Genomic DNA, 27,753 nt, shown 5'->3' with positions numbered 1-27,753 from the left:
ATTGGAACAAAGATCCTGTGTTGACTTTGTGCTTAATAAAGGAACCTTACAAGGTTTTAAGAGGCAGAGTCATGGGACACATTCTCAGATGATTCCATCAGTGGGTCTGTTATGTTATAATATTGTCCTTGGCAAAAAGCTTGTAACTATGCTAAATATAGAAAATAGCTAAAATTACACAATTTTTTTAAAAAAAACACGACTCAGAAGCATAAATGTAGGCTCCTAGAGCATGTAGTTCTTCCAATACTGAGACAAGATTTATTACACTTAAACCTTCCTATCACACAGCCTTGTATTTAAGCACTAGCCTGGTAGCCATTTAACATACTCTTGTGTATGTGCATGCGATTTTGGGACTGTAGTTCACAGGTAGTGGATTTAACCCTTTTCCAAGCCATAGCCACATGAAAAATACATACACACCCCAAGCTCTAATTATCCTAGGGGGGGGCATCCACGAACATTCTCCATTCTCCATTCCCTATGCGCCATGCTCCTGTTCCTATTTACAGGTAATATTCAAATAATGAAAAACATGTACACTAAACATTTAACACACTTTTTGCATCATAGTTAAGTCTTCTGGCACCAAAATGACTTGGGGGGCTCTGATAACCTCAGTATAGGTCTGTATTTCTGGATGAAAGGGGAAGAGGGGAAGAAAGGTAACAATTGTATTTTCGAATTAGTGGAAAATACGGAATTTCTTAATGGGAGCAGATAATAACAACAAAACTAGTTAAAAAAACAAAACACCCCACAATGGAAGTGTTCCTTTTGGTAAAACAATTACGTCAAGTTCCGCAATTCAGATGGGCTCACAGCATTTGCTGTCTGGGCCTTTAGCTCATACTCCTTTTTGCGTTTCAGGTTGAGAAAGACGACCCCCAAAATGATACCTGAGGGAACAAAATGGGAAAGGAGATATTTATCTCACACTTTAAGCAAAATTAGCTTTGGCAAACACTTTGCAGGCAAAACAGGCCCAGGTTTTTACAGTACAACCCAAAACATTTTTACTCTTAAGGTCCTCTGTGTTCAATGGGGCTTACTTCCTATTGTGTGCGTTTAAAATAACAGCCCAACAATGTAATCTGATGAACACTTACAGCATCAGCAGTCATCCAGGTTTGGCACTGGACAAAGTGCTCCAGATGCTCAGAAAAGTCCCTAGCCAACTCAACTTGCACATGCCACTACTCACTGCCCTCTCAGTCAGATCTGCAGGTGATGTTAGTGGTGGGCAGGCAGCAGTGCCACCTTTCAATGGGAGCCAAGCTCAGTTGCTACCTGTCATCTTAATTTATCCTAAATGCAATGCCCTGACTTATAGATCTAGGAAACCTAGATCTCTAACTCTGTCTATAGATCTCATAAGTCTGTAGGCCAAGGCATTGCATCGTCTATACACTGATAGATCTATACTGCATGAATCAGTCTAGTTCGCTTTCAAAGCCATTCAAGTTGGTGGGGCTTGCACCCTAGAGATGTTGTGATAGAGCAATCCTCTGCCCACATCCTTAAAGAAAGATGCTCAATGGCGATTTCCTTCAGTGTGAGAGAGTTGCAACTGTTCCTAGCCGTGCAAAAGTGCATAGTTGGGTCTACAATTATTCCATGGTGACTGTTTCTTCCTGGCACTAAGTTGTGGACTGCAGCCTTCATTTCCAAGCTAAGTTTGCACGAAACGTGATGGGAGGGAGTGTCTCATAGAGTTTGTCCCCCTTGCAGCAAAAGTTTTGCAAATTCAGCCTGCCTTATCCAATTCATGCTTTCGAATAGCCTTTCCCTATGAATCCAAATAACTGTTTATTCAATTTGCTTCCAACAGTTGACGGCTTCCAAAAACCACAAAGACCTGTGCTCGATATATATTGCTTTTGTTTGCATGTTTGAAAGCCAAATTCCCCAGTCAGTCATCTTGGCTCCTTCAGTGTTTAAATTTATTTTTAAAATTCCCCCAAGGGGTTTGTCTTGTTTTGGAAAGTGGGGGAGGGAAACCCCCAAAACAGTCAAGTTGTTTAAGTTCTGTCAACTGCTGCTGTCCAGTCGAGTGCAATGAGGTCCAGCATCATCAGCCTGCTTTGTTCAGAATAAAAACAATTGAACTTGCAAACTTATGCAACATTCCGTACAAAAATGTATATATTTGGGGAAATAAGCACACAGGTGCTGATGAATATTCATGAGGGCTTTCGTTTAAAAAGAAATCATAAGCTTATGCAGAAATGTGGAGAGCTGAACTTAAAATTGGGAAAAAAGAGAAACTGAAACGGAGAATTTTGCCCATTCTTACTGGCAGCCCTACTCTCACCATTAAAGGTAAAGGGTAAAGGGACCCCTGACCATTAGGTCCAGTCGTGGCCGACTCTGGGGTTGCAGTGCTCATCTCGCTTTATTGGCCGAGGGAGCCGGCGTACAGCTTCCGGGTCATGTGGCCAGCATGACTTAGCTGCTTCTGGCGAACCAGAGCAGCACACAGAAATGCCGGTTTACCTTCCCACCGGAGCAGTACCTATGTATCTACTTGCACTTTGATGTGCTTTCGAACTGCTAGGTTGGCAGGAGCAGGGATCGAGCAATGGGAACTCACCCCGTCGCGGGGATTCGAACCACCAACCTTCTGATCGGCAAGTCCTAGGCTCTGTGGTTTAACCCACAGCACCACCCGCGTCCCACTCTCACCATTAGGCCCATTTAAAACAGGCACTTACCAATGATTAGCAGTACTCCAGCCAGAATTCCAATTGCCATCCCAACTGTCGGAAGTGAAGGTCCATCATCAATTGCCAGGAAGCATCTATTTTCCTCTGTACATTTGCACAGTCTCACTGTGGACAAAACCACAAATTCCCAGGCATTAAGAGAAAATAGCCAAAGGGGGAAAAAGCAAAGAGCATAGACACCATTTTCACTGTACCTTTCAGAGTAACAACTCCTTCCATAGGCGGCCTTCCGTTGTCATTGATTTTCAATGGTACGGAATAGTCTTTCTCTTCAAGCTTCATGTTCCTTGGGGAAATGTAGGCAAGTAAGCCTGTAAATATAAACAGTGGATGGTAAATTTTTAACAAAAAAGAAAGATGATGGTGACAACAATAATAAGAGCAAGTGTAACCTGGAACAAAATGTTGCACTGTGGAGTGTGGCATTTCACCCAGCCAGCCAGCCATGCTCTTGTCAATAGTACTCCATTCCTCCTCCCACACAGTTTTACACACACACACACACACACACACACACACACACACACACACACCCCAATTGTCAGTCAGCATTCAGTATCCACTGAGGGCCATCAGTCCTCACTGGTCTGTTTCAGGAATCCTCAGGAATCAGTCGTCCCCCTCTTCAATATTTTTTATACTTCCGCAAACCTTAGGGTTCCCCTAAGCTCGCTCATATGTCTCTTTTGGGTACTGCCATTATGGCTACGTAAGCACCAGCGCTCAGAGAACTGAGAGTGCTATTTGTCTATCTGGTAATAAATAAGTAAAAAAGAAGACCTGTAAAATGGAATTCATGGGGGGGAGCAATCCAAGTAAATGATTGGATACTCATTGTCCCATTGATTTAAATGGCAAATGTAAGCATGGAAATCTATGGGACTTGGGCTGGGTCAAGCCTGTTACCTGAATCTGAGCTGCAGGTGCAGATTCATGCTCTTTCCCAGAGTTTCACTCAAGTTTCCTTACCAGATAGCTTCTACATTTTATGTGACCTCTCATATGACATAAAAGCCACCTCTAGAAAACTAGCAGAATCTAGAGGAAGTTTAGTACGCACTCCCATGTTACTTGCTTCGGGGGGGGGATTTACAACCCATCAGCCCAGAAAATCATGGCAGTTTTGCATTGTGATATCACATGATGTTTAAAAATTTAGTACGGCATGGCAGTATACTGATCAAAAAGCCACAGTTCCATAAAGGAACATTAGATTCCAGGATAGAAGTGGTAGCATTATAATCGGGGAAACTAAGACAAGAATCCTTGTGCCATGAATAAGAAATGTGACTGCATTTATCGTGTCTTCGCTGGGTCCGAGTCTCTACAATAGGCAGGAATCCATACACAAATGCATAAATATTGAACAGTTTAAAAATAACAGATAACCTGTGAAGCAGAGATGCAGACCTGAGACCTTCCAGATATTGTTGGACTCCAGCTCCCATAAGCCCCAGCTTGCATGGGCTAATGTTAGGGATGATGGGAGTTGGAGTTCAACAACCCCTGGAAGATCAGAGTTTCCCCATCTCTGAAAATATATACGTCATTAACTCAGAGTCCCATAAAAAGGCTATAGAGCTCCTTCCTAAACTGGATAGCTCGGTTGCACTGGGGTTGCATTTGCCATGGAACTGATCAAAAACTTACCATCAGGTTTAGAAACATTCCAGTTTTGTATTGCATCTGCACCAACAAGGGAATAAGTGAATCTCTGAACATATGAACGTTCATCCGGATCGGAAACTTCGATTTTCGTTTTCTCGTTTCCTTGGAGAGGGTGGCAGAAGAACACAACGTTCTTCTCTAGCCTCGGAGGGTTGTCGTTCACATCTTTCAGGTTCAGTCTCAGCTGTGCTGTGGAGCTTCGAGATGCTTTAGCTGTGGAGTGGAACAGAGTGCGAAACAATATTCCACACTGATGGGCAGGGGCTCTCCAAAGTTTCAGAGACTCTCTGCCACTGAGTGGGATGGGGTGTTCAGCATGCCAACATCTGTGAAATGCCAGCAGTGGCACTTGGGAGCATCATTTGCTACGTTCGTATGTGGACGCATGACTATAGTATGTGCCAGCCTCTCTGCATTTAAAATAATGATGAACAGATTGCTAGTTGATACTGAAGAAGAAGAAGAAAATAAGTGAGGGAGAGTTAGACTCCTCCATCTTCTCCAGTCTATTCAACATGTTTTCTTGAGGGCATGAAGCTTCTGCATTTGGGAATTATAAACACCTAAATATCTAAATATAAACGGCCTCGGCCCAGTATACCTGAAGAAGCGTCTTCACCCCCATCGTTCTGCCCGAACGCTGAGGTCCAGTGCCGAGGGCCTTCTGGCGGTTCCCTCACTGCGAGAAGCAAAGTTACAGGGAACCAGGCAGAGGGCCTTCTCGGTAGTGGCACCCGCCCTGTGGAACACCCTCCCATCAGATGTCAAAGAGATAAACAACTACCTGACATTTAGAAGACATCTGAAGGCAGCCCTGTTCAGGGAAGTTTTTAATGTGTGACATTAATCTTTGTTGGAAGCCGCTCAGAGTGGCTGGGGAAACCCAGCCAGATGGACAGGGTACAAATAAATAAATAAATTAATTATTATTATTATTATTATTATTATTATTATTATTATTATTATTATTATTAATCCAGGCTATGTATGTAGCCAACTGGCACAAACATCTGCCCTTTGTACCAGAGAGCTATAAGCTATCCTTTTAAAAATCCCAGAGTGCTTAACGTCGCATCAGTCCAGGGAGCTGTGTGACATTTTTAATGGTGGTGCCATTGACACCCATTATGTAAGGGGAGGGGCACCAATGTAGGATGGGCCTGCCAGGGAGGGGCACTTTGTCCTGGGTCACCTCTAATTTGGGAGTAACTTCCTTCCTTTCTTTTTTTTCTTACTTTGCTCAGTTGCGACTATTTGCACTGTGTAGGTTTGTTGAGTTTCCCGGTCCAGCGGGGCAGCAGTATATATTGTGCCATTGAGAGGGTCAATCCGCAGCCACTTCCTGGCATCACTTTTGAGCGCGTACCTTTGCAAGAAGAAGGTCAATATATAAGAACCCAGCTTATTCATAAAGCCTGATGTGCTTTCACTGATAGCTGGTTACAGATGCAGGAATGTCCTATCAAAAGAGTTGCATAGACGCTATAGCGCTGTTGACTCATTCCCCCTCTCTGTAATGCAAAGAAAGGAAGGGGAACCACATCTAATGGTCACAGCTTCCTGGGTGCATATAAGTGTATGTATCTAAGCAGTAATTGACATTAAAACAGTATCACTAAAACGAAAATACAACATAAAATCAGTAAAACAGTAGTATAAAAGCATATGAAAATAAAGACTGGGTTAAGCTCAAGGTGTTAAAAGGTAAAGGCACCCCTGACCATTAGATCCAGTCATGGCTGACTCGGGGGTTGCAACACTCATCTCGCTTTATTGGCTGAGGGAGCCGGTGTACAGCTTCCGGGTCATGTGGCCAGCATGACTAAGCCGCTTCTGGCGAACCAGAGCAGCGCACGGAAACGCCGTTTACCTTCCCGCTGGAGCGGTACCTATTTATCTACTTGCACTTTGATGTGCTTTCAAACTGTTGGGTGGGCAGGAGCAGGGACCGAGCAATGGGAGCTCATCCTCTTGCGGGGATTTGAACTGCCAACCTTCTAATCAGCAAGTCCTAGGCTCTGTGGTTTAACCCGCAGCGCCGCCCGCGTCCCAAGTTCAAGGTGTTACAATTTGTATATTCCACAGACCTCAACGTCCCAAATTCACAAATCATTACTATTTGTATATTAAGTCCGTAACAGCTTGGGGCTGGTTTATTTGCAGGATTGCCTTGCCAGTATGTGCCACATAATACCGGTACTTGTTTCTGCTCTTGTAAGAAATTTATCTTTTAGTGCGGCAGAAACTACACTTTATAGAACTGCTGGCTTACTGACATCAACTGGGAGCCTTCAGCACACTATTTTCAATATCAGCTTAAAACATTTTTGTTTAGGCAAGCCTATCTGGACATGTAAAATGTCAACATGAGTTTTAATCTCCTTTTTAGCTTACCACTGATTTTAATTATCTTTTGAACGTCTTTAAAAACCTGTTTCTGTCTTCTGTTGATAATTTAAATGTAGCTTTTTTTGTAAACCGCTTCAATGTTTTATTACAATCCTGCGGGATATAAATTTTGTTAAATAAATGAAACAATACAGGAAAAAATACAAATATGTATTAAGGGAATTCAAACAGATCAAAGCAGAGTCCGATCTTATGGGTCAGGGGAAGCCTGGGCAAAAAGATAATGTCTACACAGTTACAAGCCCTGAGTGTCCATCTTCCAGAGAAATGTTTATCTTCTTTCCCCCTGAAATCCCCGCTTCTACACAACCTTTAAAGTTGCAGAAGTCTCGCTCTCTGTTGCAGCTGGCCACCTTAATTCAACAATATGATTAACGTAAAGTCTACTTTGACCATGATTAAGTTTAGAGAGAAAATCATCTTTACCTTATCGAGTCACCCTCTGGATCAAAGGCAGTCGCTGTTGTCAAAAAAGTACCCACAGTAGCATTTTCAGGTATATCCACTGTATGAGTGGTTTTGAGAAAAACTGGTGCTTCTTCCACATTAATAACTATGACTCTCAAGTAAGCAATGGAGCTTAAATTGTACTGTACCCCCTTCACAAGAGGTTCAGGATTTGTGGCTTGGATTGTGAGGTTATACACATCAGTTGTTTCAAAATCGAGAGCCTAGGAAAGCAGGGAGAGAAAACCCAGTTGTATCAGGAATAGCTAGATGAACAAATACAGTGGTACCTCACGTTAAGTACTTAATTCGTTCCGGAGGTCCGTTCTTAACCTGAAACTGTGCTTAACCTGAAGTACCACTTTAGCTAATGGCGCCTCCTGCTGCTACCGCCCCGCCGGAGAACGATTTCTGTTCTCATCCTGAAGCAAAGTTCTTAACCCGAGGTACTATTTCTGGGTTAGCGGAGTCTGTAACCTGAAGCATATGTAACCTGAGGTACCACTCTAATGGATCTTGGTCACACCCACACCCTATGTTTAAATCACATGTCTGCCCCCAAGTGTAGTTTGTTAAGGATGCTGGGTATTGCAGCTCTGTGATGGGTTACCTACAGATCCTAGGAATCTTTGGGGGAAGCCTTGAAAGCTGTTCTCTAATCCCTATGGCTGCTCCGTATGGTGGAAATTTAGCTCTGAACATCCTCAGAGGCATTATTACTAGTGTTGTACCAGTTTTTGACATGTGGTAAAGCAGGAATGGCCCTCCAACTATTGTAGGACTCCAGCTCCCATTGGCCCCAATCGGCATGGCCAAAGGTCAGGGTGATGGGAATTGTGGTCTTGCAACATTTGGAGAACAACAGGTTCATTCCCACCAATAGATTTTTTAAAAACTGGAAGTCAGGTACAAAACTCTGAGAAGAGCATTCCATGGTCTTGCTGACAGGATAGAGAAGGCCCAGCCCTTGGTCACAGCTTGCTTAATTTCCGTAGATGGGGTAGCCAAGAGGAGTCTCCTCCAATTACCACAATGGATGGCCAAGTTCTTAAGCCCACCTCACTTAAATGTTAAGCTTTCCTTACTCATGATCCATCAGGGAAAGAAACAAAATTTATTCACCTTATTAATTTGAACATATCCTCTGTTTGTTTTTGGATCTGTCACTATTATAAAAGTGTTGTTGGGGTCTCCCTTATCGATTGTGTACACAATCTGAGAGCTTCCAGTGAAGGGTTCGTCAGCATCTTTGGCTTGGATTTCCCGTATTACTGTTCCCAATGGTATGTTTTCTGGAAGAGTCATAGAGCCATACTAAAGAGAAAAGAAGAAACAACAACAATCAGTACAGATGAAGAGAAACTTCTTAATGATAGAAATAGCTTGACAATGGAACCAGTTACAAAGGTGGACAGTGGGCTCTCCCTCATCTACAAGGGTCACATCCAAACAATGGTTTAGGGCAGTGGGGATGGGTTCCCCCACACACAAGGTGCCGAACCAATGCAAAACTATGACGTAGTACATTTGACAACATGTGCATGGAAGGCAAGAGGGGAGAGGGTGTCAAATTATGTCCTCACTCTGGGCTCCGTATTACCACAATCTGCCCAACACTATGATTTTATATCTAACTGAAACTGCATACGCAAAAACCTGCTTCTACATCAATATCACATTTTCATTGTCAGGGGGCAATCATTTATTGGATCAAGGTGGAATCTACACACATATAAAAAAACGCTGTGCAAATGCTTTAAAAAAAAAAGTTTTGAAAAATACATTGAATTGTGCATAGCTCATTGTTGCCCTCTAGTGTCACATTTGTATACTGCACTTTACAACACATTTACCGTATTTTTCGCTCTATAGGACGCACTTTTTCCCCTCCAAAAATGAAGGGGAAATGTGTGTGCGTCCTATGGAGCGAATGCAGGCTCCTTGGCTTCGCGGCGACGCACCTGTCCTGGAAGCCGGAGGAGGAACAGAAGTGTCTCCTTCTGTTCCTTCTCCAGCTTCGCTGAAGGGCGCTGCGCCTTCTCCCTCTCTGCGCAGCGCCTCTCCTGTGAAGGAGAGGTGCTGCGCAGAGAGAGAGAGAAGGCGCAGCACCCCTTGAGCAACGCGCCTATCAAGCGAAGCCGGAGGAGGAACAGAAGGGTCTCCTGTTCCTCCTCCCGCTTCACAGCGATGCGCCTGTCCTGGAAGCCGGAGGAGGAACAGAATGGTCTCCTTTTGTTCCTTCTCCAGCTTTGCTGAAGGGCGCTGCACCTTCTCCCTCTCTGCGCAGCGCCTCTCCTGTGAAGGAGGGGCGCTGCGCAGAGAGAGAGAAGGCGCAGTGCCCCTTCAGCGACGCGTCTGTCCTGGCTTCTGCTTTAGCCCTGCGCAGCCTCTTTGGGCAGGGGGAGCCTTCATCCCGCTGCCCTGAAGAGGCTTGGCGCGGTTACCCCAGAAGCCAGAACAGCCACATGGTATCCCAGAAGCCAGATCCCTCTTGCTGTTCTGGCTTCTGGGGTTCAGAATAATTTTTTCTTGTTTTCCGCCTCCCAAAACTAGGTGCGCCCTATGGTCCGGTGCGCCCTATGGTGCGAAAAATACGGGAAAACATGTTTTCTGCCTCCGTGTAGATGAGTCCCAAGATCCCTGATCGAGTGACAGGTGTTTTCTAGCTACTACAAAAGCAAAACCAGTTAAAAGAACACTCACATCCGATTTTTCAAAGATTGGAATCTGATCGTTGGTATCGATGACATTGATCCGTACGTTGCACAGCGTTTGGAATACTGTTGGCATAAGAACAGGACAGGATCATGCTCAAGGCTGCTCTATGTAGAACAAGGGTTCTCAAACATTTCAATTGACTGCTTCTAGCAGGCTGCCTCTGCTGTTAGGGGCCAGCCAAACTATTCTTTGTGATCATCAGAGGAGACCCAACTAGCAATACTGCAGTCAGATGAATTGCCAGCTAGAAACCTCTCAGAGATGAGCTTTTCAAGTTGTAGACTAAGCCTCTGGAACACCCTCCCCAAAGGCCTCATCAGTTGGTTGTTTTAAGAACATTTAAGAACTCATTTATGGGTACTGGCCATGATGGCTATGGTCTACCTTCATTGCTGGGGGCAGTATACCTTTGAATACCAGTGGAAAGACTGCTGCTGTGTTCAGGATTCCCATGGGCATATGTCTGGCCACTGGGAGAACTGGGAGCTGGGCTGGATGGGCCATTGGCCTGATCCAGTAGGTCTTTTTCTTATGTTTTCATCTACTCAGGCCTATTTTGATATTTAGGAAGATTATTCTATTATTCTATTCTGTTGCTGACTGTGTTATTTTAATGATGGGAACCTTCTGGGTTGTTGTTGCTGTTTTTCATCTTTACAATGGCAAATTCCATGTGAGGGATTATTAGGAAAGGAACTGAAAATAAAACTGTCAATATGATAATGCCGTTTTATTGGTGATGTTTAAAAACCAATAAAAAATGTTTGTTGAAGAAGAAGAAGAGGAGGAGGAGGAGGAGGAGGAGGAGGAGGAAGTCGTCAGAGTGGAAATCTATGGGTGATGGACAAATGTCAGTCACCATATTGTTGCGGCCGGGTAGGAATTTTTTCCACTGGGCAAAGTGGCACCAACCATTTGGTTTTCGTCTACCTCATAGCAATCGTCACAACTTTGTGAGGTTAGGCATTGGGTAAGCCTTTGTTTGGATGGAGGGGAGGTTGTAGCCTCCGCCTGCCCCTCCTCATTAAGGGTATCCTGTTAAAGGGATCGGGGTTTGTGTGGATTCTGTCTGATACCCAGACATGGGCTAGGGCCACGCCACAAACCCAACAGGGACCCTTTGGGGTTCCCCTATTTGATGTAAGTCATAGGACTCCCCCTATTGGTGGTTTACCCTTAGATGGAGTCCCTGCAGACAGGCGGGTGTCGAGATATAGCCTGGCTTCACCCAATGCCTAAGGCAAACTGCTCACATCTGTAACCCATAAAGTTGTGGCCTATTTCAACCCATAAACCAAAATGCTCATGCCTGTGTGTTTTTTATCCATTAGGAAACTGTGGGTCACAGGGCCTTGGCACGCAATACCAACCTGAGTCTGTCACCTCCACCGTCAAAGAGTAGTTAGAGACTAGTTCCTTGTTTAAGGCAGAGGTAAGTAAATTGACCGTCCCAGTTCCACGTTCGATGCGAAACATATTATCAGAAGGCACTTTGGGGCTCTGATCCACAATGCTGTAGGATAGGCGGGAGTTTAAACTGTTTTCCTGGTCTCTGTCCGAAGCATGAAAAGTTCCTATGAAATTCCCTGGTGGCGGCAAAGAAAGTCAAAATTAGTCGAGCAGCAAATAAACACAAGGCAGATGAAAACAAAACACGTTGTGTTGTGAGCCTGTGTCTACCCAGAAGTAAGCCCCATTGAGTTCAGTTGGGTTAACTCCCAGCTAAAGGATGTGCAGGATTACAGACTTTGCAGTGCTTGTGAAAATATTTCAGGAACCAATCCCAAGCAATAGAAAGACAATATTTTAAATAATGTAGAACAAAGAGCCTGAAATGACCCCACTATTCTCACAGCTGCTAGTAATACAGGCCTGCAGGCAAGGGACTGATGCACCGCAAAATATATCAGAGGCACAACTGTCCAAATTCAAAATGATTGTACCTTTGCTCACATTTGATTGGCACTGTGATTAAGGTTGGCACTGGTTTCAGCTATCTGGTTTCCAAGATTTTTTGTCATGTTTCCTTACCTGAAGGTTCGTTGTCCTGAACTTCAAATATAGTCAAAGCTTTGTCACACACAGGGGGATTATCATTGATGTCTTCAACTGTGACGTTAATGGTCAGTGGATAGGATAGTGCTATGTCTTCTTCTTTATCTTTTGCAACCACGTAAAAGGAATACTAAAATGGGAATATTGTGATTAGGAATTGCAACAATGGTAAATGTTTATTTTAGTCCTGCAATGGGAGATATGTAGCTCTGGATGGAAGTGGGGGGGGATTGGTTCCATTTGCATCTGAATGCAAATCAACCAAATTTGTACTTTCCAAATCAATATGTGAGTCCTTAAAAATTTGCACTGCAGTTTTTCCATGCAAGAAAAAAAAGAGTACAGAAAAAGCACACATTAGGGGAAATTGTGCACAAAAAGGCACAACAGTGAAAATAATGTGCAGAATATTAGGAAATGTATTATAGAAATGCATTAGGAGAAATCTGTATGTTAGTGGAAATGCATACAAAAATGTTTACACAATTTCATAGGTTTTTTTCTCTGTTAAAAATGGCAAACTGGTGCAGAAATGGATCCAATTGAAATTAAGGTTAGGGGGGACATGAAGGAAACCAAAATCGTCAGATTCATCCATCCTAACCATTGGCCCTCCAGATGTTACTGGACTACAATTCCTATCATTGCTGACCATCAGCCGTGGTGGCCAGTGGCAGATCCACACCTTGGTTTCAGAGCACCCCCAGCTCACATGTAAAGCATATGAATTCCCCAAAAGTATCCTGGGAACTGTAGTTTCCTTCACATAGCTACAATTCCTAGTGCCCATAACAAACTACAGTTTGTTCTTGGGGGGGGGGAGTCATGTGCTTTAAATGTGTGGCATGGATCTGCCCAGAGGTTATTTGGAGTTGGAGTCCAAAAATAGGTGCATGTCTACCAATTCTCCACCCCTGATTCAGTGTGCAGCCAATGCAAACAAAACAAAAAAAGAAACCAGATCAACATTGGGAGTAGCAATAGTGGCATGCCTACAATCATTTACCGTAGCTTCCTCCATCTTTAAAAGTATATTGACAGCCCTTTCCCCAAATACTTACTGCATCTTTTACTTCTCTGTCTAGTGGTTCAGTTACATAGACAGTCCCGTTCTGGGCAACCATAAATGGGAGTTTAGTGGGAGGCGTTTCCTTTTGCCGGATTTCATATTTTGCACCTGGATCATTCCACTGCACCTATCATTTCGAAGAAGAGTAAAACAGCAGGTTTAAATCCTCCATATATCGATGCCTAGCAACTGCGGTCCTCAGTTGGGCACTGTTAAGAGTGCCACATGCCCCAAAGGGGTGCTTAGCTTGTACTAGAAACTGGGCTTTTAGTGTTGCAACTCCAGCCCTTTGGAATCAAGACATGTGCCTAGTATCATAATAGCTAGGTGCCTATTGGAGACATTTTTGTTTAAAAAGGTTTTCCCTGAGATGTGAACCAGTCTTTAATTGTACATCCGTGGTAATGGTTTTATGGATGAATGGAGCACGTAAACATGGGAAATTGAAAATCAGACTTTGGATGGTAGCTTGTTGGCGATTGCCATATCTTACCTGAGTGATTCTCATGGGGTGGGGCTCTGTAGAATTTTCCTTGAGCTTTACTAGTGGAGGAGACTTCCAGAGGTTTTCCAACACGGTGACAATCACGTCAGCATCGCTGGGGAAGGAATTCTCTGACTGCCCTGCCATATCTTTTACTCTCACAGCGATGGTATAATTGATCCCATCTGCTGGATTTAAATACTTAGCTCCTGGAAATAAAACAGAGAATAAATGAAACAATTATTGAACTGGCACCAACATTCTCTTGACAAAAGCCCTCTGCAAATGTAACATTGCAAAGGTTGCAAATAATGACATGCATTTTTCACCCAGAGAAAATTCCCTCTCCCTTCACTTGGCAGCAGTGCTTTTTTTCTTTAAAAATATGTTTAGGGGTACTCTCATTTTCCTACTCATATTGAAATACTGCCCCTCAATGAAGCCAAACTTAGATTCACAAAATGTTTCGGGGTATGCGTACCCCTGCGTACCACCCAGGGGGGGAAAGCACTGCTTGGCAGCCTTAACCATGGCTATCTTTTTGGCAGCTCACACAAATGTCATAATCACATCACTACTGTTGACAGGTACTGAACCCATTACTACTGGGGGGAAACACAAGTATTTTGTTAGCTGGGTTACATGTACATCAACAGCAGTTATCATAATGTCTCCTTTAGATATCTTTCTCTTTCTCTCCCTTTGCTTTCTAGCAAAATCATGATACACATAACACCGGTTCTGAGAGATCTGCATTGGCTCCCAGTACGTTTCCGAGCACAATTCAAAGTGTTGGTGCTGACCTTTAAAGCCCTAAACGGCCTCGGTCCTGTATACCTGAAGGAGCGTCTCCACCCCCATCGTTCAGCCCGGACACTGAGATCCAGCGCCGAGGGCCTTCTGGCGGTTCCCTCATTGCGAGAAGTGAGGCTACAGGGAACCAGACAGAGGGCCTTCTCGGTAGTGGCGCCCGCCCTGTGGAACGCCCTCCCATCAGATGTCAAAGAGATAAATAATTACCTGTCATTCAGAAGACATCTTAAGGCAGCCCTGTTCAGGGAAGTTTTTAATATGTAACGCTGTACTGTTTTTAACACTGATTGGGAGCCGCCCAGAGTGGCTGGGGAAACTCAGCCAGATGGGCGGGGTATAAATAATAAATAATTATTATTATTATTATTATTATTACTCATTCCTTGAAAACCATGGTTCACCTGTCACTAAAAATTCACATGCCTCCCCCTCTTTTCTTCTCTCTAGAATGAATTCCTCCCTCGTGTCCTTCATGGGTGTATACCAGGCATCCCCAAACTCGGCCCTCCAGATGTTTTGGGACTACAGCTCCCATCATCCCTAGCTAACAGGACCAGTGGTCAGGGATGATGGAGGGCCGAGTTTGTCTATGCCTGGTGTATATGTTCCTCTAATTTAAAACAATCATATCATGCCTCTCCTACAAAATAGTCCAAGATGCTTCCTAGCATAAACGGAAAACAATTAGGTCCAAACTGACAGTGCACTTCAGTTTGAAACAGTGAGATGATGATGATGATGGTTTGGAGCAAAGAATATTCCGTAGAAACAGCAGTAAAAGAATTGTCATAGGCGGCGGCGCAATCCAAACCCTCCTTTATGGCCTGCGTGTCCCTCTGCCCTGCTATCTTGGTTCAGCTGGTGTCTTGCCATCTGCCAAACCTGGTCATGGTCATACTGCTCTGCAAAATCCCATCAGCAGGAGTGGGGAGAAATTAGGATTGCGCCCTAAAACTAGGTTGGACATGTAGGCTTACTAAAACAAGAAAGATCTTAACATATGGCAGAAGACTGTAGGAATGCGGCAGCTAGACTGGTGACTGGGAGTGGCCGCCGGGACCACATAACACCGGTTCTGAGAGATCTGCATTGGCTCCCAGTACGTTTCCGAGCACGATTCAAAGCGTTGGTGCTGACCTTTAAAGCCCTAAACGGCCTCGGTCCTGTATACCTGAAGGAGCGTCTCCACCCCCATCGTTCAGCCCGGACACTGAGATCCAGCGCCGAGGGCCTTCTGGCGGTTCCCTCATTGCGAGAAGTGAGGCTACAGGGAACCAGACAGAAGGCCTTCTCGGTAGTGGCGCCCGCCCTGTGGAACGCCCTCCCATCAGATGTCAAAGAGATAAATAATTACCTGACATTCAGAAGACATCTTAAGGCAGCCCTGTTCAGGGAAGTTTTTAATATGTAACGCTGTACTGTTTTTAACACTGATTGGGAGCCGCCCAGAGTGGCTGGGGAAACTCAGCCAGATGGGCGGGGTATAAATAATAAATTATTATTATTATTATTATTATTATTATTATTATTATTATTATTATTATTGGAGTTTGAGGCAACACAATCATTATTCAGGAGAGATGTCCAAAGCCTTGATACAACTTCTGATAAGACTTTCTTTCCTTGATCCTGACAAGACAGACCACTGAGATAGTTGGAACACTTAAGAGAGCCTGTGCTTATGTCTTCAGCAAGAAGTCGGGTTCATATACAAAGGAAGGTAGTCTTGCAGGTAATCTAGTACCCAAACATAAAGGGTCTTAAATGTATTCACCTACATTGCTGCACAAAAGGGATGTGGGTGGCACTGTGGGTTAAACCACAGAGCCTATAACTTGCTGATCAGAAGCTTGGTGGTTCGAATCCCCGCAACGAGGTGAACTCCTGTTGCTCAGTCCCTGCTCCTGCCAACCTAGCAGTTCAAAAGCACGTCAAAGTGCAAGTAGATAAATACCGTAGGTGTTATGTTCGCCCACAACTTAACAGTAGGTACCACTCCGGCGGGAAGGTAAACGGCGTTTCTGTGCGCTGCTCTGGTTCGCCAGCAGCGGCTTAGTCATGCTGGCCACATGACCGGAAGCTGTACACCAGCTCCCTCGGCCAATAAAGTGAGATGAGCGCCGCAACCCCAGAGTCAGCCACGACTGGACCTAATGGTCAGGGATCTCTTTATCTTTACCTTTACATTGCTACACATGTAAAACTAAACCATAGCTAATACTGGCAAAGGAAGGGAGGTGGAACTTAATTCAAAAAAGGGAGGGAGGGAATGTACATTCCTAAATCTATATCCAACTTTGCAAGCCATCGTTTACATACAGACTTAACTGTACAGTGGTACCTCGGTTTAAGAACTATACTGTTTACGAACGATTTGGTTTACGAACTCCGCAAAACCGGAAGGAGTGTCCCGGTTTGTGAACTTTACCTCGGTCTAAGAATGGAATTCAAACGGTGGAAGGGCACTGGGGGTGGGAGGCCTCATTAGGGAAACTGCGCCTCAGTTTAAGAACAGTTTCGGTTTAAGAACTGACTTCCGGAATGGATTAAGTTCGTAAACCGAGGTACCACTGTATATCTGTATGGAGCCAATGTCTGAGGGTATATGTCTTGTTCTGGCTTCTACCTTCATCTCAGAGGGCAAAACAACTAACAAAAGTAGCATAGAATCTGATCTCACATTCACTAAAACATATAGGGTGTTTTGCTATTGGTTTGTACTAGGCATTCACTGAGAAATTCGAGGCACATTTGCAAAGCTGCTTCTTCCCCACAAATCTAAGTAGTTCAGAATTTTTTTGGGGGGGGGAGGAGTTTGGATGTGACCACCTTATATTAACAATGGTTGGCCCAATTTTTCAAGTCAGACTGCTTAGTTGTTTGGAACTTGGTTCCACAAGTAGACTTGCCTACCAGCAGCAGTTGTGGAAATTGCTCCAGTGACATTGTTAATCTGGAAAAGCATCGTTTGATAAGGGTCTGGGAAATGTTTGCTAATGCTGTAGCTCAGTTGTGCATGAGGAGTGGTGGGATCATCACGATCAGTAGCAGTGACGTATGTGAAGGGCTTTCCTGTTTGGGTGTAAAAAGAAAAATAAAGACATATCAAAAAGACAAACAGGAGGTATTATTCTCCACTGAAGACGAACCACCAACAGTAATCCACACTTTCCTAGTTTAAAGGAACCGGGCAATGTTTTCAGAACAATAAACAGCAAAATTCCTGGTTTATAAAATAGAAAGATCAATAGGTCTTCTTGGCATTCTAGCACACTAGGTAAAAATATGATAGTGACCTTTCACATTGGGATTTTTAACTTTCTGGAGTTATTTATTTAGAATTTATTTTTTTATTTTCACAGCTTGGAACAAGCATATCTAACAATAAATAAACGTATACCGCAAACAAAGACCAAAGTGGCTGATGGTTTATTCTGTTAAGAGAATGACAACAGACAATCTGGTATCCGCATACCAGACAGGCACAATAATAACTTGAGTCCTTAATCATGTAGATCTCTCCATAGATTTCTGTGAGTTCAAAGTGGCTTTCTCATTTGGTCTTCATGGCACACAAAACAAATAAATGGTTGCCATGCCACATAAAAAGATAAAGGGTTTGATTTACCTCTGGCTGATCTTACTTAACAAGCAAATTACAAAACAAAAAACAAAAAAAACCACACCTTTCTGGGTTTCATGACTACTGTGCATTTACCCTCTTATTTTATGTCATTTGAATCTCCATTTTGTCAGCTTTCAGGTTCACATTCCCAGCTGTGGTACCCAGAGGGGGGAGAAATGTGGAAGTGGGATGGTTTGGCCAGACTCAACCATAGCCACTTGAAAAGAAGTGGGATAATATACTACTCAGCCCACAATGAGCACAGCTTTCCAGATGAGGTACCAAACACACAACTGAAACACATATGCACGCAAACTGGAGAGTCATGAGATCAGGGATCCCCTGCAATTGTATGCTTAGTGATGGTGCAAGTTGTACAGTGGTACCTCTGGATGGGAACGGGATCCGTTCCAGAGCCCCGTTCACATCCAGAAGTGAACGTAAACTGCGTCTGCGCGCCTGCTTGTCCACGGGTCATGATTCGCCGCTTCTGCGCATGACGTCATTTTGACCGTCAACGCATGTGCGAGCGGCGAAACCTGGAAGTAACATGCTCTGTTACTTCCAGGTCGCTGCAGCGCTCAACCCGAAAATACTTATCCCGAAGCTACTTCAACCCAAGGTATGACTATACTTGGGAAGTGGATAACCGCTTCTGTAACGAAAGAGTAGCTTTGGTATTGTCTATGAAATTTTTAGCTCCTCTGCTTTCCCCCCTTTCTTCACCTCGGACACAGCTTAACAATCACAGTTTTAAGTTAATCTTAATGTCATATTTGTCAATCATTACAAGCCCCAAATAATGTCAAGTAAATGTTGAAATAAATACCTGGGCGGGAGTTTTGTCTCACCGCTGCAAAGTACTCTCTCTGCGAAAATTGTGGAGGGTTGTCATTGACATCGATAACATTTATTGTGATAGAATATGGGCCTTTCACTCTCTGCCCATTTTCATCCAGACCTTCCACCTAATTTGAGGCAGAAAGAAGAGATATCAAAACAAGGTCATTCAATAAGTATATCTAACAAGATTTAGATACCACTTTGTTGTACCAAAACCTTTTTAAGCAGTTTACAGTAAGTCACAAAGTTTTGTCGTTCCATGTTTGAGTTGAATTGGCTAGGATGGAACTGCATGTTAGGAGTGATATGGAAATACCATTGTGGTTTCCCCTCTTCTGCTTCATATCATCATTCTCTTGATAATGGTCATTCATTAGGCGATGAAAGCTCATTTGTTCCCGGATCCAGGACTGAACCTAAATTGGAATGGGTCCAAATAATCAGTATACCCAGTGCTATTTTTCTAGAAAAAGAGGTGCCAGAACTCACCATGAACGTCTCCCTTGTTCTCTTATAATGGCAATGGTGCCAACCTGAAAGGTGCCGGAACAGAGTTCCTATGAGTTCCAGTTGGAAAAAAGCCCTGAGTATACCCTAAGAGTCCAATAACGCCTGCAGCTGAGTCATAGGAGCCAATTCCTAGGGCTGAGCAGTTCATAAGCACGCCAGTGCAAGTAGATAAATAGGTACCACTGCAGCAGGAAGGTAAACAGCATTTCCGTGTGCTCTGGTTTCCGTCACGGTGTTCCGTTGCGCCAGAAATGGTTTAGACATGCTGGCCACATGACCCAGAAAGTTGTCTGTGGACAAACACTGGCTCCCTCAGCCTGAAAGCGATATGAGCACCACAATCCCATAGTTGCCTTTGATTGGACTTAACCATCCATGGGTCCTTTACCTTTTACCTTTACCTATTGGTTCTAAGGGAAAGGGCCATAGGTCAGTGGTAGAGTTTCTGTCTTGCATGCAAAGGCTCCTAGGTTCAATCTCTAGCATTTCCAGGTAGGAGTGGGAAAGATTTCTGGTCTGAAACCCTGTAGAGCCACTTCCAGCCAGTGCAGTCAGTACTGGGTAAGATGGACCAGTGATGTAACTTGGTGTCTAAGGCAGCTTCCCATGTCCCTATGGTCATTGTGATGGGTTAGTATTTTTTGAGATGGATGTTGCTTTTATGACTGGTTTTTATTCATTTTTATGGCTGTACTTAGTTATAGTGTACTTGGAAGCCAACTTGAGAGGGCTTTGACTGGGAGTATTTAAATAAAATATTAGAAAGAAACAAAAATTTCACATCTTTCTTTTACCTGTAAATTGTAGACGTTTCTGGTTTCCCAGTCCAGAGACCCATTAACATACAGAGACCAATCTTTCGGGTAAATAGATATTTTGCCATCTGTCACACCAGTCAGTCTCAGCCTGACAGTCGGAGGTTGCAATGTAAACTAGTACATGAGGAAAAGAAACAAATCAGAACTCCAGTTTCCCATTCTCAAATATCAAACAGTTTTGAAAGTGAAGACTTTAGACATCCGTTTACCCGATAGATATAGGTGATTCCTGTCCTCCCCTCTTGAACAGAAAAAGTCTTGTCCTCCAGAGGCCCACTTATATGTGGGTCATCTGTACCTTGGCAAATGACCTGCAGGAAAAATGAGAAAGGGTCCCAGATTATTAATATTGTCCATATTAATTAATAAAAATTTGGTCCTCCTACCAGGGCGGTATAATTGTAATTCTGTGTCATTGTTGCAGCAGCGGTGACACTGCATTGGCTGAAAAAGGGAATTTCTCCTTACAACATTTGATAGATACTGTGTGACACAATAATATAGATGAATAGATAGATATTTAGCAGTAACATAGCTTCTAAGTTTTTATTTGTGAAATTTGCAGAAGTCTAAGCAATCCAGAGATGCCCACAAGAGAATTTGACTTTCAGATTTTAGAGTTCGAAAATAATCAGATATAGAATGTGAATTGATTCGTTCCTTTGCAGTTCCCCACTAGAAAATGTGAATGGTGAAAATGGAAGATTTAGCATACTGTGAGTATTTGCAAACTCATTCATGCTGCTTAGAACAATGAAGCCTGTGTAAGTAAAGATGCAATCCTACACACACTTGAAAGTTGGTCCCACTGAGCTCATGAAATGCAAGTAGCTACCTTCTGGAGCCAAACATGCATTTCGTAACAGATGCATAGTTCTTATATGCTGTTTCCACAATAGGATCAGCGTATATTGCCTTTTGTCATAAATGCTAGGGTGACTACAGAGCATTCAAGGGTGGGTGGAATGACTCATGTTCAACAGTCCATTAAAGTGTTGCATGTGCACATGTTGTTCGAAGGTTGATTCCCCACCTAGTATCTTGCAAGAGCTCCTGTAGAGATAATAGATGCTGTAAAGCAAAGCTTTTTCTAACGCGTATGCTCTATTGCCCTTCTAAACTAAAGGCACATGGGACATTTCTTTCAGACTTTCATTTGACTGATACTGCGAAGGCTAAGGTGGTCTTTTTTGCCAAAAACAAACATTTGGCATGGAGTCCATTTTCTAGTGATCCCTCACCTCCCACCCCTTAATATATTTTGCTTGTACATAGAATAGCCCACAACTAACACTGTGTTCTGAGGAAATTTTTGTTCTAGTTCCATTTTTTCCCCAAAGAATGAATACTTGAAAAGGAGTATCATTCTCTGTCCTTTAATCAACTGTTTTACCTTTTCTTCTTTGCCTTTATCAGGGATTTTCATCTCTTTTCCTTCATTATAAATACATATACAATCATCTGTTCTACAAGTTCTTACAGCTGGGGAACCTTTGTTTTAATTTCAGAGCAATCCAAAGTTGGGTAGAGCAGAGTGGCAGATACACTGCTGCTTCTCAAGCTCTGCTAGTTCACACCTGCCAGAGCAGAAGGTGAGGCATTTCTCTCTCAGTACACCAGCTCAGGCTTATGTGCTCCTTCCTCCTATTCCCCTTCCATCTCACCATCTCAAGCTCTAGCTTCTTCCTTTACTTCCTGGTTTGGCCAAACCATAGTTTACTATGATGCCCAGTTCTGATAAAATAGAGATTGCTTCTAAACCAGAACTGGAACCAATGATCTGAAGTGATTTTCAGATTCTGTCTTAGAGACAACCTGTTGGTTGCTTGATTTGTGGGACTAAGTTACAGAATCAGAACATGTGAGGAGAAACGGGAATATGCATGCCCTTGATGGCCAAGCCATGGTTTAGCAATTATGCATGAATGTCTCTCCATTTTAAATTGTGTGTGTGCTCCTATCCTAATTTAGGTTCTCTAGTTCTCTAGTTTATCTGTTCCACTAGCTTACATTGTGCCAAAGGCCCCAATGATGTTCATAGCATTTCCTTTCTTCGAAATGGGTGAAAGGAATACACTGAGCTCTGTATAATTAAACAAGATCTTTTATTGGGTGAAGTGTTTATAGAGGTCTGCTTTTGTCATATTTTATAGGGAAATATGTCTGTTTGGAAAGAGCAAAGTCCAATTCTCTAACTGAAATCCAGGGTTCAAAGTTTAGTTCTTATATCAGTGTATAGATCCTTCCCTGTCAATTAGAAATGTTTTATGTGAGCTGTAAAATGTTGGGCTGCCTGGTGAATCATTATTTAATGAAACATTGAGGAGGGGCACTTCCTTCTATTTCCTCGTTCCATTTACTGTTTGGCAGCTGCTCCAACGCCTGCATGAAATGGCTGCAAGCAAAGGACAGTTTCAACCGTCAGTAAAATCCCTGGCAAGAAATATTAAAAATGCAGCATGATGATTCATAGGATCTCAAACCAGCAACAACAAACCAGTTAATTTGGTGCTGAAAAACCAATTAGGTTAAATCCAATCATGCCATATATCAAGTCAGAGATGTGAGGAAGTGTTGTTGGGTGCCTGTTCCACAATATAATTATGAAATATATCTGCTTTTTAAAATATAAATGGACATTTGGTTCCCAGAGTAAAAAACAGGTATTGTGCTATTGACAAGTGGGATCTGCAACAAATTTTTGCAGAGTGTAGTATTGCTGTTTAACCAGCCACACCCTTCTCAAAAATACTCCATTCCATTCCCACTCACTTCCCCAGCAATATGTCAGCATTCCATGGCCACTGAGTCTGCTTCAGTCTTCATGGGGCTATTTTGGGGGTTTTCTTCCAAAGGATTTTTGTACTTCTGCCAACCTCAGGGTTCCCATAAGCTTCGTGATATATTATTCCTCTCTGGCTACATAAGGATCCACATTCCCCTCTGAACTTTAGAAATAGAGGGAATAATTTAACTTAATTTGATATATATTTTAAATATCGTATTTCTTTCCATAGATATCCCACTCAAGGATGACAACATACAGGTCAGTTGTAAGGGAGCTTCTGGGCAGAGGGTTTAGTTAAGTGTCAACATGCTAAAGTATTGCTTCTAATACCTCTACCCCAAAGGCACACGGATTTCTACTTGTCCTAACAGACTGCAATCCTATGCAAAGTTAATTGGAAGTCCCATTAAATAGAATGGGGTAAACATCTGAGTAGACATGTGTAGGTTTGCTTCCTGTGGTGTGTCAAAAGCTAATTAAGCCAGGACTAACTTGAGGGAGTAGTCTGGGGGGGGGGAATGAATGATCAGGATGACAAAAGATCAAGGGTAAATCTCATTTGCAAATGAGTGGGCTCCCTCCCTCAACTGAAAGTTAGTTTCAAAGGCCAGCGCCAGCGTTTTCGGAGTGGAGGTGTTAGGATTGCTGTTAGGAGTTAGGGTTGCACTGGAGATAGTAAGCAGCAGGATGGAGGGAGAGTCAGGGAGCAATGGCTGAGGTCTGCTTCAATTCAAGGCTGCTGTGACTATGGAAGAAGCAAGAACATCTTGGAGCCTCAGTGCTGTCAGCACCTCCATCATGGGCTCAGGTTTGATATATGTGTAAACAGTGCTTTTTTCTTTAAAAAAATGTTTAGGGGGACTCTCATTTTCCTACTCATATTGAAATATTGACCCTCAATGAGGCCAAACTTAGGTTCACAAAATGTTTAGGGGTATGCGTACCCCTGCATCCCCTCAGAAAAAAGCACTGTGTGTAAATAAACCATATATCATGAAGACACCACAGTCTCTGCTGTGCCTCATTGTCCGAAAGGAAACACAGACCCTGGGTGAATGCAGTTGAAACTCCTCGAATCTCACACTGCTTTGCAGATTTGGGTGGCCTGTAACAATATGTTATTCTCAGAAGCATATGCATTTTTATTCACATTTTCCCCTAAAATACAAATCTTAAAACTTTTCTTCTTCTTCTTGGGGCACTGCATGACAAATTCCAGAGAATGGCTGTCTTTTGGTTTGTGTACTGTTTCAGGTAGTGAAAATTAGGTTGGTTTGTCTAAAAATGTAAAGTGAAAGAAATTTCTCCCCCATCCCAAGGTGGGACTCAAGAAGCAGATCCCATTTTTTTCTCTCCAAAAATTTAAAATGAAAGGTTTACAAATGGGTGATGCATTGCTCTGCTATGTTAGTCTTAATGCTGTTTGCTGCTTTCTCCTGTGCTGGTATTGTACAGTTAGGAACTGAACAGCTTCCAAACTTTTTTGAACATTAATTTTAAAAATGAAAGTATTTTTTTAAAAAATAAGTTTCCCAAAATTGTGCAGGTGTCCACTTATTGCTAGGAATGGGGAAGATATTTGACTCCTTAATTCTCATTTCCTAAAGCAACGCACAAACCAGACAGCAATTATATTTCAAAACTCACGCTTCTCTAAATTTTGCGGTGCGGTTCTCCAGTTGTACAAAAACGTGTCTGTTGGGGAAAGAGTGCATAAAAATACACATATTCATGGAAATTACAAAAAACGCATTACATATGGAGAAATTGCTTGCGAAAATGAATATATTGCCCAAAGCAAGCATACAAAAACTTTACATCAGGAGAAAGTCACTCTATAATGCTGATAAATTTTCACAAGCGATTTATCCGCATTCATTAACATAGCTGACAACTTTTCCCTTTTCTTGTGAGGAATCCTATTCAGAATAAGGAAATTTCCCTTAAAAAAAGGGAAAAGTTGACAGCTATGTTCATTAACTCAAACAAGGGACAATCCCTGTCTCCTATCTATCTGTTGCTGCTGTGGGAAAAGGACATTGATTTTCCTGCCATGATCCTCTGGATTAGAGCAAATTAGAAAATGTATAAATAAATAAATTAACAAACAAAGCACACAACAAAAGACTCTTCCCATCCTGATCTCTGAACTTGCCATGGCATATGGCCAGAATAAAGTGTTTCTTCCCAAATAGTTATTTAGAGAGTTCTTATGGTGTTTCTTGACTTACCAGATGAAGTATGAGGAGACACCCAAAGTGATGTGGATATATTTTAAGCATCTTGGTGAGAACTTCCATTCCAATTATTCCAATTCCTATAAAACATTCACAGAAAAGATCTCGAGTAGCTGTTATGAGCAGGTTTAAATGTTCAGGCAAGCAAGTAACTCCATTCAACTGTACTACCAGTGGAAGGGGTTAATGGAGTGCTGGCCCACCAACCTCAGTTTCTCCTCAGCCACCCCACCTGCCTGCTTTGTTCCTTACAACCAATTCAGGGGCTGCCACTGCCTGTCAGCTTTCTCCTTAGTGTTGCCCCTGGTAGAACTCTGCAGGGAGGAGGACAGGAATAAAACCAGAATTAGCTGGTTCAGCCCCTCTGGCGCCATCTACTGTTGGCCTCCCTGCCTGTCACAATGGGCAGCAGCCACCACTGCGAAAGACCATGGGGCCTCTCCAGACAGAAAAACCCTTTCCCACGAGGATATGACTCCCCTTTGTTCATTGGGAGGTAGCAGGTATCAGATTTTCTTTTTAAATAAAAGGAAAACTCAGACAAAGCAAATCACCAGTTAAGCAAGGGGAGTTGGCAGGAAGGTAGGACAGGCACAGATTATGGGGCTCTCCATTGCAACAAGTCCCTTCTTCTGCCCCACAGCAAGTAGACGGGTTGGATCCAAAGGTTCCCCTCCTCAGTGAGAAGAAGGCTTCCTCCACCTAAGAAAGCTCTTTGCACCGGAGGAAAAGAACCTTTGGACCTAAAAACAATATCCTGCCCTAACTGCCCTATAATGTAAGGGAGTGAGGTTTCTCTTGGTTCTTTATAACCCAAGGTGGATAGAAAATAGACTCCAAAAGGGACAAATCAAGCCACAAACTAAGGAACTCTTTCCCCACAGAAACAGTGAGGGCTTTCAAAGTAGCAGGGAACCGAGGGAACACCCAGCAGGGATGCTATTGAGAGTGCAATAATAGGGGCTCACTACTGTTATCATACAGTCCACCGTCTGCACCCTTCCTCTAGGGAGGATGCTTAGTGCAAGCTCCCCTTTTCTCTCTCTAGTTCCCTCCAGTTCTACCTGCAGAAATATGAAATATAGATTGTGTCACCTGACGTGGACAGGGACATAAGAGCATAAGAAAAGCCCTGGTGGATCAGGCCAAAGGCCCATTTCGTCCTGGTTCTCACAGTGGCCAGCCAAAGGAAGACTGGAAGCAGGACCTGGGTGCAAGAGTGCTCTCCTCACTTGTGATTCCCAGCTAAAGTGGTACCTCGGGTTACATACGCTTCAGGTTACAGACTCCACTAACCCAGAAATAGTACCTCGGGTTAAGAACTTTGCTTCAGGATGAGAACAGAAATCACGCGGCGGCAGTGTGGCAGCAGCAGCAGGAGGCCCCATTAGCTAAAGTGGTGCTTCAGGTTAAGAGCAGTTTCAGGTTAAGAACAGACCTCCAGAACGAATTAAGTACTTAACCTGAGGTACTATTTCTGGGTTAGCGGAGTCAGAGAAACACTGCCGCCAGCAGTGCAGGTAGAAGAACATACCCATTGTGGCTAATAGCCACTGGTAGCCTCGTCCTCCACAAAGGAACTTTTGGATTTTCTAACAAACAAAAGAAACTCCTAACAGAGACTGGCTCGTAACAGCAAACAGCCCTCAACAAGCAGCAGGGAAGCAAATTCTCACAGACAAGAACGATCAAAAGAATCTCATACGGTATGAAAACCTCCCCAATAAATCTTGTTTAAAAGATCACCTCTTACCTGGTGCACAAAAACCTTGATCTGTTCTGAAGGGTATTTCCACACCTGCCCAAGATGGTGGTGCCTGCCTGTCTCTCTCAGAACCCTTGGCAGTTTCTAAGCCTCTCTGCAGGGTTTTGATCAAACATTAACTTCCTTCATTGACAAGTCCCGATCTTAAACGGAAAGGTGTGGCTTGAAATGGCAACCATGGTAAATAAAATGCAAAGGAGCCGTTTGGAGCAGAGCAAATCCCTCTTTCACACACTCAAACACACCTCCAAGTCACGTATCTTTCACCCCCTGAACTTTCATGTGAGTTTTTATTGATTGAATCATAGAACTGGTTGAAAAACATACCGAGAATGAGGCTGCTTCAATACATGTAATATTTGAGCAACAATTATCAAGAATGTAAAGATGGGATAACCCTTCACAGTCCATAGTTACAATCATATCATTATTTTGGTTATAATGGCTATCAGCCAAGCTCAAAAAAATCAGGAATTGGTGCACCATCATAACCTATCTATGATGCTAATCAGTTAATCAGTCACATCCAAACCATAAACCATACAGTTAAAGAACTATTATATGAAATGTCATTCTGGGGTTTCTCCTGACTCCTTAGAGGTGATGGGGTAGGGGCACACAGGGGGAGGATAAAGGGGTAAAAGCCCTGTTGTGCTGACTCCTGCTAGCATATCTGTTTTGTTGAATCAGGTCCAATGGGTCTACTCTTGAGTAAAACTTAGCTGAGTACTATCCCATTCATTCAAAGCACTATTATACTCCTTTTAATAGTCAT

General features: G+C 43.1%; 1 protein-coding gene across 1 annotated transcript; it reads right to left on the bottom strand.

Moving 5' to 3' along the window:
- Nucleotides 1-688: 688 nt before the first annotated feature.
- Nucleotides 689-27,117, bottom strand: CDH17 (cadherin 17). Its single transcript, XM_053395641.1, has 18 exons — nucleotides 26,967-27,117; nucleotides 25,208-25,293; nucleotides 20,398-20,499; nucleotides 20,165-20,302; nucleotides 18,847-18,985; nucleotides 17,306-17,464; nucleotides 13,589-13,788; nucleotides 13,088-13,222; nucleotides 12,003-12,156; nucleotides 11,342-11,557; nucleotides 9,957-10,033; nucleotides 8,376-8,567; nucleotides 7,233-7,477; nucleotides 5,633-5,763; nucleotides 4,380-4,610; nucleotides 2,924-3,040; nucleotides 2,718-2,834; nucleotides 689-902 (listed from the first exon to the last, which is right to left on the bottom strand). Exons 2-18 carry the CDS (start codon nucleotides 25,274-25,276, stop codon nucleotides 793-795), a joined length of 2,532 nt encoding a protein of 843 aa, XP_053251616.1. The 5' UTR covers nucleotides 25,277-25,293; nucleotides 26,967-27,117; the 3' UTR covers nucleotides 689-792.
- Between the last annotated feature and the right edge of the window lie 636 nt (nucleotides 27,118-27,753).

This window comes from Podarcis raffonei, chromosome 7 (genome assembly GCF_027172205.1).
Source record: "Podarcis raffonei isolate rPodRaf1 chromosome 7, rPodRaf1.pri, whole genome shotgun sequence".
Classification (NCBI taxonomy): Eukaryota; Metazoa; Chordata; class Lepidosauria; order Squamata; family Lacertidae; genus Podarcis; species Podarcis raffonei.
Note: the sequence above shows the minus strand (reverse complement) of the source record. Positions and strands in the feature narration are given on the sequence as shown.

Bases quoted from the DNA above. Each gene is read 5' to 3' on its own strand.
- CDH17 (XM_053395641.1), bottom strand. From the start codon at position 25,276: ATGGAAGTTCTCACCAAGATGCTTAAAATATATCCACATCACTTTGGG. The intron at 17,465-18,846 runs GTATTTATTTCA...ACACCCAAACAG, and splicing joins GAGACAAAACTCCCGCCCAG to GAAAGCCCTTCACATACGTC. The intron at 12,157-13,087 runs GTAAGTATTTGG...TTCCCATTTTAG, and splicing joins ACAGAGAAGTAAAAGATGCA to TATTCCTTTTACGTGGTTGC.